Source organism: Pogona vitticeps, chromosome 10 (genome assembly GCF_051106095.1).
Source record: "Pogona vitticeps strain Pit_001003342236 chromosome 10, PviZW2.1, whole genome shotgun sequence".
In the NCBI taxonomy this organism is placed as follows: Eukaryota; Metazoa; Chordata; class Lepidosauria; order Squamata; family Agamidae; genus Pogona; species Pogona vitticeps.
In genome coordinates, this window is record NC_135792.1 from 13,318,511 (window position 1) to 13,332,077 (window position 13,567).

The window sequence follows — 13,567 nt, forward strand, 5'->3', positions numbered from 1 at the left end:
ATAGATTTGGTCATTTTAATTCAAGTACAGTATCTGAATTGAGCATTCCTCTGAATTTTTTAAGAATATTTGCTGCTTAATTAATTGGATTATATTTTTAAAAGTAATATGATTTTATTCCTTTTTCTAGTGCATTTTGCTTTCATGTTGAAAGCCAAAACACTATTTTCTGTAATTCTTATTTATTTAAAAGTTGTATCTAGCTTTGGCGTTTACAGCTTTCAAGTACATCACTAATGGTGGAGACTAGAGCATTTAGTTATGGGATAGAATTTAGAGGTAATCTCACCCCTGATCTTCTTTCCCAAAGTGTCCTCTATATTTGGCTGCTAGGCTGTTAGTAGTACATTTACCAGCTCTGCAAATAAGTAGATCCAGAACCCTTCATAGATCTTGATGCATTGAGTCATTGTGATGATTTAAGAATCATGTTGTCCTTCCAGTGTATCAGCTATCTCAAGGATAATGGCATTCAGAGGTAGGAGTTGAATGTCATTTTAGTCCCAACTGGAGCAAACCCATTGTATGGGGCTTATATTTTATTTATTAATTTATTATTTTATTTACAATATTTTTTAGCTGCACCATTACCACTGGCCTCTGGGTGGCATACAACAATATTAAAACTTAAAAACATTTAAAAAGACAATATAAAATATTCTATATATATATATGATGGTATGCCCAGTGTGGTGTAGTGGATAGAGTGACAGACTGGGACTCTGGCGAACAGGATTTGAATCCCCGATCAGTCGTGGAAACTCACTGGGGTAATGGAACTGGTAAAGCCACTCCTTAAAACCCCATACAGTGGTGCCCTGCATAGCGACAATAATCCGTTCCAAAAAATTCGTCGCTATACAGATTCGTCGCTATGCGGGGCAAAAAAGCCCATAGGAACGCATTGAAACCCCTTCAATGCGTTCCTATGGGCAAAAAACTCACCATTCTACGGAAATCCTCCATGCAGCCGCCATTTTCGCTGCCCGGTAAGCGAGGAAAGGGCGTCAAAAGACTGCGGGCAGCCATTTTGGAACAGCCAATCAACTGTTTTAAAAACATCGTTATGCGATAATCGGTAAGCAAAACGCTTACCGATCATCGCAAAGCAATGTTTTGCCATTGAAAACATCATTATGCGATCGCTTTTGCGATTGCAAAAACCTCATTGCTATGCAGATTCGTTGTTAAACTAATCGCTCGTTACGCGGGGCACCACTGTACTTACCTTGAAAATCCTGTTAGAATCGCTGTATGGTTAGTTATGTGCCATCAAGTGATTCCAACTTGATGGTACGCAACTAACTAAATATAAATGATGAGCCCAATGATTTAGGTATCTGGCTGTGGAGCCAACATTTAGGAGTTCAATTCCTCACTGTGCCTCCTTAGTAGGGACTAGACTTGAACTAAAGGGTCCCTTCCAGCTCTGCAGTTCTAAGATTATATTACTGTACTGTTAAACAAGTCACATTGATTTCAGTGGGTCTGCTATACCTGGGATTAAAATTGATTAGCCCTTCATTTCCAAATGAAATGGGTGAAGATCCACAAACATGTACTGTATAAGTATCATAATTTTCACTAAAGCACCACTAGAGTCATGTTGTCAACAGAGTATGTAATAGAGTGACAAAAATGCATGTGTAGAATATACCACACTTAAATATTATTATTCAGCTGTTAACCTATAGAAAAATATAAATTGCAATCGAACATGAAAGATGTAAATGAAGAAAGCAGATGTTATCTTAGTATGAAACAGATGTAAAACAGTAGTGTTTACTTCATGAAGTATGGCATTGGGTTGAATACATCTGGTGTTCAGCTTACAAATTAATAATTTATGTTTGATGCATTCTTGCTAATGAGATCCCCTCTATGCCCAGCAAATTCTGGAACATTTCAGAGATATTTCCGTTTTTAAAATATTGACTATATTATAATATTGACTGTATTTTTCAGTGTATGTGCAACTAACATGGAAACTTCAGTCATGTAGATTCATGTAAAATGATAAGACCATAGGATCTGACTGTCAGTGTTTCAGGGACTTTAGTGAGCTTAAGCTGATGCAGTGGTGCCTCGACTTACGAACGTCCCTACTTAATGACCATTTCAACTTACAAACAGCTCCGGTTGCAAAATTTGGCTTCGACTTGCAACCGGAGCTTTGACTTATGACTGAAAAAAAATGCAGGGAAAGCGGGAAATTTGAACTGCTTTCAGTTAACTGTTGAGTCAGCGAAGATGCTGCTTCTCTGTACCCCATTTGCCCCAGCAGTTAGAGAGTGTGAATACGGAGAGAGACTTTGGACTGCCTGGTACTGTACTGTACTGTACTGTATTTTTTGGCTTTTTTATTTTTGCTTTTTGGATTTTTGACTTTCTTTTTTAAAACAGAGAGACTGCCTGTTCTGGGTGAGTACTGTATTTACGGTACAGGGTTTTTGCAGCGTGGGTTTGGGCTAGGTGGGGGGTTTATGTTTATGTGCTCTGATGGGTCTTGCAGTGTGGGTTTAAAATGTGAAAATTAGACTGTAATTTTAAAACGTAAAATTTATTTTTTCATTCTGAGGCTCCTAGGGTTTGTGTACTGTGAGCTCTCTTTTGTTTTAAAATGTGTGGGTTTAAAATGTGACACTAAAGTCTTTTTGTTTTAAAATCAGAAAATTTTATATGAGGGGTTGTGGTTGCAGGCATGGTGTAAAATGGGCTTTAGACTCGAGTCTCTCCCCTCCCCCATTGTCTTCTCTCTGCATTCTCTCTTTTTGTGCTTAACATCACAAACCTTTGCCTGAGGGGTCTGTGTGCCCCAGTGATGACCTTTTTTCTTTCCTCTTTTCCCCATTGTTCCCTCCCTCCATTCCTGCCCTTTTTTTAACCTAAGTCATCTTAGGTTAAAAGAAGAAAAATTCTCTCCCTAGTGGTAGAGGATGGATTAACCACTTTTGCATTGGTTCCTATGGGAATGAATGCTTCGACTTGCAACCGGCACCTCTAGATAGAGTGGTGCCTCGTATTACGATGTTAATTCGTTCCAGCGAAATCGCTGTAGAACGAAAACATCGTAAAGCGAAATTAAAAAGCCCATAGAAACACATTAAAACCTGATTAATGCGTTCCTGTGGGCTTGAAACTCACCGTCCGGCGAAGATCCTCTATAGCGCGGCCATTTTCGCTGCCCGTGCAGCGAGGAATCCATCCCAGAAAACAGCGGGCGGCCATTTTTTTAACCCGGCAGCCATTTTGAAACTGCCAATCAGCTGTAGGAAAATCGTCCCTTTGCGAGAATCGGTTCCCGAAGCAGGGAACCGATCATCACAAAGCAAAATTCCCCCATAGGAAACATCGTTTCGCTATCGCTTTTGTGATCGCAAAAACTGTCGTTATGCGATTTTGTCGTAAAACGGAGCGCTCGTCTTGCGAGGCACCACTGTACAACCAAAAAACAGCCAGAACAGATTAATCAGGTTTCAGTGTATTTCAATGGGAAATGCTGCTTCCACTTACAACCATTTCAACTTATGACCATCTTCTGGAACAGATTATGGTCTTAAGTTGAGATACCAGTTACTACTCTAGCAGGTTCATGGAGCATAATGTTTCAAAGGGTTTAAAACTTGTATCTGTTATGTACTAGTCAGTGTTTTCCTAATTTTGATTGACTGTTCCTAGTCATTATGAATAACAATAATAATTTAATAATTGTCATCATCTTAGAACTGTCATCATCTTAGTCCAGCTCCTGTCAGGGAGGCACAGTGGCGAATCAAACTCCCAGCCTCTGCCTCTCCAGCCAGATACCTAAACCACTGAGCTATCCCAACAGTTCAGTATCAGCCATCTGTTCTTCCTCCTTTTTCCATTGGTTTGTCTCAAATTAGGACTTTATTTCGGTTTGGATAATGAGAATTTCATTATTATTTAATTTAATATATTTCATACCTTACTTCAACTATACTGTATCTGAATAGTCTCTTGACTCTTGCTAATGCATTGGTTATCCAAACAGGAGCGTAAGTTACAATTGCGTCCCATGTCCCTATTGGTGTGCTTTTTGAACACCAGTCAAAGTTGCCTGATAGATTTGAATCTTGGAGTCTGGACTAAAATCTCTGCTGTGCCACCAATACTTCAAATGTCCTTGACTGAGAGATTGATCTGAGGTCTTCACTAGTAGAATTGGGAAGGCATCTGATCTGTTTCACAGAAGTGTTGACCATGAAAAATAAGATGAGTCAAACCTATTGTATTAACTAACATTTACCGTTTTGTTGATGTTACACTGACTTTATTGAACTGTTTGAAATTATGCAAAATTAAGAAAAACGTCAACATGTTTCTTCTTGCCTCTTAACTGGCCTGTTTTCCTACAGGAAGTGGAGCAGGAAATTTCATTCAGGACAGAATGTGGTCTCTATTATTCGTATTACAAACAGATGCTGCAGGCTCCTTCCATTTCATTAGGTATTGTAAGATATATATTATATATTAATTAAACTTTGATTTTCTGAACTGCATAAAGTGCACATAGCTCTCAAAAGTGTGATTCTGTTGCATTTTTGGTCTTCAACCATGTCTTAAGCTTGTCATAGAGTCTCTGTATAAATTCTAGGAATACAAACTTTTATGTTGTTGCTGTGTCTCAGGGCTGGGGGAAGTGTGATGTTAAGTCATTAAGTCAAGTCTCAGTTTAGTCATTTTTTAACTCCTAGAGAGAGTTCTGATTTGATTAGATCAAACACACACTTATTTTATCTACTATGGTATCTGTAAAGCTGCTATCCAGCACCACATGTTAATAATAATAATAATAAACCTTTATTGGCATACAGCAGAAAGAGCCGCAAAATAGATACAATAAAATACACATACAGGGTTCGTTGCATACGAGTGGGGTGGATAAAATAACAGCGTTAAGCCCCTCATGTTGAACTAATTGTTTTTTTCACTGATCAGTTTCATATCTGTATATAATGATCAGGAATAGAATGCATCATTTTCGCCTTGGTCTCCAGTGACACATCCTCAGTCTTGTGAATCTGTTCTAGTTCTTTGATACCTGTTCTTTCAAGCCTCGGTCTCCTGATTTCTTGACTGCAGTCAGTTTTGTAACTTAGTAAAAGACCCATTCTGTTGATGAGTTGCATTAGCCTCAAGGTACCTAGAATCCCAAAACACATATCACACTAACAACTTACTAAACATATATAATTATATTATTGAAGAAAAAATTTATTCCAAAACGTTAAACCAAAGGACTTTGTAATGATGGAATTTGATAACAAACACATTTCTTCAGTTTCTAACTCTGTAAATTATCAATATTTTTTAAAAAGCATGCTCTCCTTTTATTTCCCTCTTACTCTGCAGGTTTACATAGTTTGATTTATGATAATAAAACTGAATCTATGAGAACGATTAATATACTTGGAAGAATGAATGTTTACCAAGAAGTATTTCTTAGCATTCTATATACAGTTTTTCATATGAAGGTATGTGTTTACTTTCAAATTTTTGACTAAGCAAAATAAATTGAACTTCCCATATGAGTCTTACTTATACATGTTTTTGAATTTGAAGACACATATGGTGCAGTCCTATGCATAGTTACTCAGAAGTAGGTCCTGTTTTTGTTGTTATGTGCTGTCAAGTCACTTCTGACATATGGCAACTCTGTGAATGAGCAATCTCCAAAATGTCTGTCCTCAACAGACTCAACTCTTGCAAATTCAAGCTTGTGGTTCATTTCAGCAGTCAACCCATCTCACATTTGGTCCTTCTCTTTTCCTGCTGTCTTCAGTCTTTCCCAGCATTATTGTCTTTAGCAGCAAACACTGTCTTCCCATGATGTGCCCAAAGTAGGACAGCTCAGTTTCATCATTTTTGTCTCCAGAGATACTTCAGTTGCTCTAGGACTTACTTGTTTTCCTTTCTGGCAGCCAAGGTCATGTGCAAAGCTCTTCTCCAGCACCACATTTCAAACAACTCGGTTATCAGCCTTCTTTACTGTTGAACTTCCACATCTGTACATAGTAAATGGAAATAGTGTACAATAGTGTGAATGATCTTGGTCTTTGTTGCCAATGGCACATTCTTACACTTGATGATCTTGTCTAGTTCCTTCGGAGTCTCATTATTCTTCTGATTTCTTGACTGCAATCTGGGATTGATGATTGAACCCAGGTATACAAAATCTCTTAACTATTTCAACAACTTCATTGTCAACATTAAAGTTGTATAGTTTTTCTGTAGTCATGATTTTGGTCTTTATGTTCAACTACTGTCCAGCTTCGGCACTTTCTTCTTTCACTAAAGGCCATTCTGTTTCTCCATATTCTGTCCTAAGGGTAGCTTCGTGTTCACAGTAGAGGTTGCAGATCAGGACAATGGCACACCCATTTCTTTCAGAACAGCCCATAGTTCTCATAATCCACACAATCAAAAGGTTTGCTGTCCTCTATAAAGCATCTCAAGTGCCTTTCCCTTTTCAGAATCCAGCTTGAACATGAGGCATTTTTTTTACTCCATACAAGCTTTTGTTACAATATCTTGAACAACTTTGCTTGCATGGGAAATTAGAACAGTGGTTGCATAGCTACTCCACTCCTTGGCACTTCTTTTCCTTATTTGTTGGCATATTTGTGTTAGGATTTTGAGAGAATCAGTCTCTGTGGCTTGAAATAGTTCTATTGGTATTCCATCTGCTCCTGGTGATTTATTTTTCCAGTGCTTTCAGAGCAGTCTTCACTTCATTTTTTAGAACTTCAGGTTCTGTGTCTTAGAATTCCTCTTGAAAGGAGTCTATCATCCTTTTATCTCTTCTATATAGGTCTTCAGTGTGCTGTTTCCACCTTCTCTTTATTTTCTCCTAGTAAGATGTGCTTTTCATCTGTCTTTTTCAATTTTAAGTGTTTATTCCATCACCCATCTAAGTTTTTCTTTTAACTACATGAATTATCTTTTTGCATTTTTCCTAATATCTCTGGTTTCAATCTGCAGTTCTTCTAGTTCATGTTCAGTGCAGATCTGTTCCTTATGTGTACTTCAAATTCATCAGGAATGTTGTTTAGATAATATTTTGACACTACAATTCTTTTCTTTTCCGTTTTACTCTAAAGTTGGATATTCATGCTCAGTACCATAATCTGCTTCTGGTCTTGTCTTGGCAGAGATAATACAGCTTCTCCATTTCCAACTTCCAATTATGTGGTCTATTTGATTTCTGTATCGACCATCTGGTGATGTCCACGTGCACTGCTGTTTGTTTGGTTGTTTGAAATATGTATTTGAAGCAAACATATTGTTAACTTTGTAGAATTCTGAGTCATTCTCCTGCTTCATTTCTGTCCCCTGGACCAAATTTTCCAGCAACATTTGGTTCTGCTTTGTGCCTTCCTTTTGTGTTCCAGCCACCTATGATTGTAAGCATGTCTTGTTTTGGTGTGTGATCAATTAGATGCTTGTGTAAAAGCTTTCAGTTTCATCTTCTTTGGCATTGGTAGTTTGAGCATAGACTTGAATGATGGTTACGTTGATAGGTTTTCCATGGAGTCTGATGGATTGATTGATTCATTGAGTGTAAAGATGTAAATCTTCAGTCATTTTGCTTGTGTGTTTGGGTACCTTTTTGTAGAAGTGTTTTTTCTTCTTCAGAAGACCTTGTATTTCATGCAGAAATGCATTTTTTTTTTTTTTTTGCAAAATCAAAGATTTTTTAAAACCCCAAATAACCTATTTTTTCATACGGAAATGCTGTTGCTAAAGAAGAAGTTGTTGGTCTTTTCATTTTCATATGCAAGGGAAAAATCTCACAGCAGTTGCCCATTTTTGTGTCGAGTCACCATTTTTCATTAAAGAGAAGAACATGCACATGTTACATCTGTAATCTGGTAGCATATATTCTAGTAAGGGTGCATAGAACTGCATTTTTACAGTGTAATCCTTTGTGCATTTCCTTAGAAAGAATTCTCATATATTGGAAACCATATATGTGAACAAAGGTTGTAGGATTTAATTTACGGCGATTCATACGATATAAACAGTTGGTTTCGTGTTAAAACAAGCAGTATATGTTTAACTATCTCATATATCCTTCTTTCACAGAGATTTTTAGAACCTGTTTATTTTTATATCTACACGTTGTTTAGCCTTCAGGCAGTCTATGTCATTGCTCTGTATGTAACCAGCTGGCTTCTCAGTGGAACGTGGGTTTCAGGTGTATTAGCAACCTTCTGGTATATCATAAACAGGTAAGGATAATTTTGTGAGTCCTCGCAGCAGTGATTTGACTTCTGCCATGTTATCAGGGGGAATATATTCAACCTTTTAGAGACAGATTGCAATGTATACATTAACATAGATAGGTTGGTAGGAACCCCTTCCCCCGGGTGCCATTGGATAAACCCTTCTGAACATTAGTTGTGTTGGGTAGGAGCTGTTAGAAGACTGAATCATCATAATCATCATTCTTTATTATGATCACAGACCAGCAAGATTATATAAAAAAACAGAGCATACAGAAAACTCCTATATGTAGTGTATGAATCCTTCTTTCAAGGTGATTGCAACGTTTTCTCTCTAATTCTCATAGCAATCAATAAAAAAATTAGACACCCTGTCAGTAATATAAGTGGACACACCCTCTAAACAGGACAGTAACAAATCTGAAGGGCTACCATGCAGAGAGACAACTTCTTTCTGCAGTCTAGAAGTTTGAATCTAGTAACTTCTGAAGAGAAAGAGAATTTCCATCTGTGCTTTGGAGCTTTTCTAGTCTCAGGCCCTTCCTTGATATGCGGATCTAGGCTTGAATTCGTAAGAAGGTGACAGATGACTTTAAAGAATAATGTAGGGGGGATTATGTGAGAGGAATAAAATAAGATGGCCAAACCATGGCACACAAGGGAGGATTATATATATCCTAATTGAGAAAGTTGGGACTATAAAGGCCAAATATTAAAATATCATTTGGAAAAAAATTCTCTAGTGTGGAATTTTCAAATTCAGAGTATCCCAAAGGCTAAGAATCTTCCTATTGTGAAGAAATGTTTGTAGCAGAGCTGCCTGGACTGAAAAGTACTTAACCACTGCTAATATCTATTTAGTGCCGTTAGCGTGTAGGTTGTCTATGAGAAGGCACCCATGTGAATCACTCAATAGGCTGTCGGTTTACTAATTAAGAAAACTGATTCCTACAGTTCTACTAGAGGGACGTGGTGGCGCTGTGGGCTAAACCGCAGAAGCCTGTGCTGCAGGGTCAGAAGACCAAGCAGTCGTAAGATCAAATCCACGCAACGGAGTGAGCTCCTGTCACTTGTCCCAGCTCCCGCCAACCTAGCGGTTCGAAAGCATGCAAATGCAAGTAGATAAATAGGGACCACCTCGGTGGGAAGGTAACAGCTTTCCGTGTCTAAGTCGCACTGGCCATGTGACCACGGAAGATTGTCTTCGGACAAACGCTGGCTCTATGGCTTGGAAACGGGGATGAGCACCGCCCCCTAGAGTCAGACACGACTGTACTAAATGTCAAGGGGAATCTTTACCTTTACAGTTCTACTGCAAATAACATTTGAGGTAGGTGAACTTAGTGAAGCTAGCCATAGTTTCTTGAACAAAAACCAGAGAGAAATCATTTTGTCAGTTTGGACTTTGAAAACTTTTGTGTTTTGTATTTGAAGGTCACTTTGATATACTGTTACTCTGGATTTTCTAGATTTGTAAACATGCCACATTTCTCTTCTCAGTGCTCGTTGCTGGTTAAGATCTGATTTTTAAAAAGAAACATTTTAAATCAAGAGTTAATCAGTCTGATTATCTTGATAGTTTTGTACTGTTTTTGGAAGTAACCAAAGAATAGCTCAAGTCCATTTTCAGTTTTGAGTGATTTCAGCTTTGCTGAGTTTTTTTTCAGCTTTGGCCCACCCATTTCTATATCGACCTTTGTTTTTTGTTTTGCACAGGGTAGACACAACCAGAGTGGAATTCACCATTCCACTGAGAGAAAACTGGGCGCTGCCATTCTTTGCTGTTCAGATAGCAGCAATCACCTTCTACGTCAGACCTCGCTTGCGGCCTGTTCATGAAGTGAGTTTTTTTTTTAATAGGAAAAAATTTCCTCATTGAGATATCATGTGGATGAATGTGGTGGGATGGTTCAAATTTTGGACCACCAACCTACACAATTTAGGTTCAAATACCCACTGAGCCATCCAACATTCTGGATCCCTTTAGACCAGTCAGTTCCTCTCAACGTAACCTACCTCACACAGTTGTTATGGGCATAAAGCCAATTCTGCTCTTTCATAGTTAAACATAATTTATTTGTTTCAGTACGAATTCCCCAGTTCCGCAAGAGACCCTTTGTGGACCAGAGCAGATTTCTCTTTATACACCTGAAAGGGGGGGGGTTGGATAGTTGGATGCACCAGAGAGTTCCTGAGCATACCATTATAGTAAGTGTGATCCAGAAAAAGTGGCTGCATACCTAGGATCAAAATAGTTGTCACGAGTAAAGTATATTTCCTACAGTTCATCTGATCAACCCCTTTCCTTCACACAATGGGGTTTCTCAGAGATACATATCTCAGCAATCAGATCCGCAAAGTAATTTCATGTTTACTTCCTAGTGACCAATCACAAAACAAAGCGTGCTAAATACAAGATATGTAATCAAGGACAATCACATTTATGGCAAACGGATGTCTTACAGCATTTCTAGAAACAGCCCTGCAAAAACTGATGAAAATACTATCTTGTGTGATCCATAAACAGGTTCCCCAAAAACAGCAGCCTTGGTAACTGGCTTTTTCAGGAGAGAAGGAAGGCTTGGGTTCTACTCCCACCTCGCTCCATCTCTATCCAATATCTTCTGGCTATGTGTATCATATTTTGCCATGTATAAAACACATTTTCCTAAAATAATTAAAGGAAAAATTGAGGGTTGTTTTATACACAGAAGTAAGTAAGGGGGGAGGGCTCAAGGTGCTTTGATCCCTGCTTTCCCCCTCCACATTCTGCAAACAAAATGGAGGGGGAAAGCAGGAATCACTTTCCTCCTCCATTTTCTTTGCAAAACGTGTAGGGGGAAAGCTGCTTTTTGCATTGAAAATGTAGGGGGAAAGCAGTAATCGCTTCCCCCCTCAATTTTCTTTGCAAAACGTGAAGAGAGCTGCTTTTTGCAACGAAAGTGAAGTGAGAAAGCAAGAATCACTGTCCCCCTCCACTTTCTTGCAAAGAAAGAAATTTGGTTTAGAAAAGTGGGGAGTGTCTTATACATGGGGTGTCTTATACATGGGAAAATATGGTAGTTTGTTAAATCATAGTTTTTAAAGTATGCTTCTTGGGATATATGGGTAGTTTTCAAAGGTCAACAAGGTGCTACATTGGGCAGGGCAATCTCTGCTTTCCATTTTCCTTGCTGTTACCATTTTTCAGTTTCTTCATGTGTGTAATTTTTCTATTTTTCCAGCGGCTGGCACTTCTGGCAATATTTATTTCAACCTTCCTCTTCAGTTTGGCTTGGCAGTTTAATCAGTTTATGCTCTTGATCCAGGCTTTGGTTTTTTTCACACTCGACTGCCTTGACTTGCTTCCTAGGGGAAAGGTAAGTTAATTGTTGAATGTGGCACACACCTAAATATTGTTGAAATAAAGGAAGGTACTGTAGTAAGTTTGATTGTATACAACATTGCAACTGTCATGTATAATTTTAAATTTTGAAAAAAAGACTGCAGTGATATAAATGTTGGTTATCAAAGGGATATAAACATCTACTCTTGTACTGAAGGACAGAAATAGAATTGTACATCTAAACAAATACCAAAAGGCCATCTAATCCGTATCACGTTTTTTCTCCCTCTCTCTTTCATTTTAAACAGAGAGTAGAAAGTTCTGCAGGCAGACTCAGTTCTGCTGGTGGGAATTTACCTTGTCTCTGTTCCTGTGCCAGCTTTTGTCACCATAGGACTTTCATGCATATTACAAAAGACATCTGCTTCAGTTTCTTTCATACAGAGGAGGAAGAGATCGATTTTTATTACAGCAATTTTTATTTTAAAACTATGATATGTATAATTTCCTATTATTTTTGCAGGTGACCTGGATTTACATAATTCAAGTATCTAGTTTGCTGCTTGTATGCCTCCTACAGTTTTTCAATGCCATGATAATAGGATCGTTGCTTGTAAGCTTTAATATGTCCACATTGTTGGCAAGAAAACTTCAGGTATATATTTATCATTATTTCTTTTGAAATGACCAGTAGATGAGAGAAACTAGACAGCTGCCTGTTTTGTTACAAAACCTGTTATACCTATGGTGTGATGCTGTCGGGTGTTGTCTTGGACTCCCATAAGCCTTAACATTATCTCAATACTCCAGTCTTTAAGAATGTAACGTTTTCTTCTTCACAATACCTCTTATTGTTTATAACAGAGCTTTGGAAGGTGGGGGCTGTCAGATGTTGTAGAATGAAACTCCCACCAACTCAAGCTGATGTTACAAGAGAGGACAGAGAGAAATGTTTAGTCTACTCTTCTAGTACTAGAACTCTTTGGTCAACAAATGAAATTCATTGGAATTAGGTCCAAGTCAGAAAAGGAAAAAATACTTCTTTGCATAACAACCTATTGGCTTATGATGGCCAAATCTTTTGGTGGTTGTAGAGAAATTGTGACTGAAATCCTTTTGCTTTAGTTTAATGCTGCATAAGCCTGATGACATTTTAAATCCATTTTATGTACCAGATTAACATTAGAAGTGTGATTCAGATATGTTACCTTTCTGCTCCAACTGTCCAGAGCATAACAGCAACACAGATGGCAGAATAAAAGGGTTTTTTAAGAACACTACATGGCTTGGCTTAAAAGGTCTTGTCTTCTTCCCAGTATATCAAAACTGATTGTCATGCTGCTTCTTCCATGATTGTATATAAAAGATCCATGCTTGCATGCAAATGCCTGTGAAACAGCAATGCACATTTTCTTTCCCGAGCACATGGGGAAGCTAGTACAGCTATTTATCATCTAATGTTAACACTTCTGCTGTCTTGTGTAAGTAAGCCTTATGCTCTGTATTTATGTATTTAGAGCATTTGCACCCCATTCTTCTGAGGAAAAGGTTTGTGGGTTTGTGAGTTTGGCTCACAAAAATTAAGATAGTCCCTGCTCTGCTTAAACAACACAACACAGAAGGAAAAAAAAATGGGGGGTGATGATAGAGGAAGAAGCTCAGGCAACAATTCTAAATGTTATCACAAGGCAAATCAGGGGATAGGAATCCAGCCTATAGTGGATGAGGTTACACTTACCCTAAAAAGTCAGGTTCACAGCTTGGCTCTACTCCTTGTAAGGTAAAGGTAAAGGTTCCCCTTGACAATTTTTGTCCAGTTGTGTTTGACTCTAGGGGGCAGTGCTCATCCCCGTTTCCAAGCCATAGAGACAGCGTTTTGTCCGAAGACAATCTTCCGTGGTCACATGGCCAGTGCGACTTAGACACGGAACGCTGTTACCTTCCCACCGAGGTGGTCCCTATTTATCTATTTCCATTTGCATGCTTTCGAACC

At 38.3% G+C, this 13,567-nt stretch overlaps 1 protein-coding gene across 1 annotated transcript in view; it reads left to right on the forward strand.

Annotated features, from left to right (window-relative positions):
- The window catches only part of DPY19L3 (dpy-19 like C-mannosyltransferase 3), a 69,027-nt gene that overhangs the window by 21,266 nt on the left and 34,194 nt on the right, over positions 1 to 13,567 (forward strand). Inside the window, exons 5-10 of the mRNA XM_072980431.2 lie at positions 4,380 to 4,470; positions 5,377 to 5,498; positions 8,110 to 8,255; positions 9,966 to 10,089; positions 11,474 to 11,608; positions 12,098 to 12,229. Coding sequence (XP_072836532.2) covers positions 4,380 to 4,470; positions 5,377 to 5,498; positions 8,110 to 8,255; positions 9,966 to 10,089; positions 11,474 to 11,608; positions 12,098 to 12,229 — 750 coding nt within the window. The remainder of the gene's footprint in view (positions 1 to 4,379; positions 4,471 to 5,376; positions 5,499 to 8,109; positions 8,256 to 9,965; positions 10,090 to 11,473; positions 11,609 to 12,097; positions 12,230 to 13,567) is intronic.